Genomic DNA, 566 nt, shown 5'->3' on the forward strand with positions numbered 1-566 from the left:
GGACTAGATGACCTTTAAAGGTCCCTTCCAACCCAAACCATTCTATGATTCCACGACCCAGCCCACCTCCGGTCCCCCGCCTCATTAAAAGCTGACCTTCTGCAGGGTATTTGGCACCAGCTGCCAACAGTTGCCAGCTCTTGAAGGCTCTGCAGAAGCGGCAGACCTTGCAGCTGGGATTTGTCCTCTCCCACCCATGGCCTTCCCATCTTTTCTCTTGCTATTTATTCCGGCGAAGGGCCACCATCCCGGTGCAGCCCCCCTACCTTGTTGAGCGCGGGCAGGCCCGCCAGGGAGGTGGCGGAGAGGTCGCGCTCCGACTTGACCGACTTGGCGCAGTAGGTTTCCAGCAGAGCCAGGTCGCAGCTCCGAAAGCAGCACTCCTCCACGATCCCCCGGTTGATCCGCCGGTTATTTCGTCCCACCGGTCTACCTGCAACGGCAGAGACCCTGGTGTTAGCCGCCAACCCGGACTGGACCCTCTTCCCTCCTCCACGGCACCCGACCCCTTGCAGGCATCCCTCCAGCAGCCCCCGGAGACCGGCGGCTCCCCCACGCTGCAAAAA

The 566-nt window shown here is 61.7% G+C and overlaps 1 protein-coding gene across 1 annotated transcript in view; it reads right to left on the reverse strand.

The window, feature by feature from the left end:
- Positions 1-566, reverse strand: part of LOC104082208 — a gene marked incomplete at its 3' end in the record, with an annotated part of 2804 nt that overhangs the window by 567 nt on the left and 1671 nt on the right. The window contains exon 5 of the mRNA XM_009585230.1: positions 267-433. Coding sequence (XP_009583525.1) covers positions 267-433 — 167 coding nt within the window. The remainder of the gene's footprint in view (positions 1-266; positions 434-566) is intronic.

This window comes from Fulmarus glacialis, unplaced genomic scaffold, assembly GCF_000690835.1.
Source record: "Fulmarus glacialis isolate BGI_N327 unplaced genomic scaffold, ASM69083v1 scaffold34179, whole genome shotgun sequence".
Taxonomy (NCBI): domain Eukaryota; kingdom Metazoa; phylum Chordata; class Aves; order Procellariiformes; family Procellariidae; genus Fulmarus; species Fulmarus glacialis.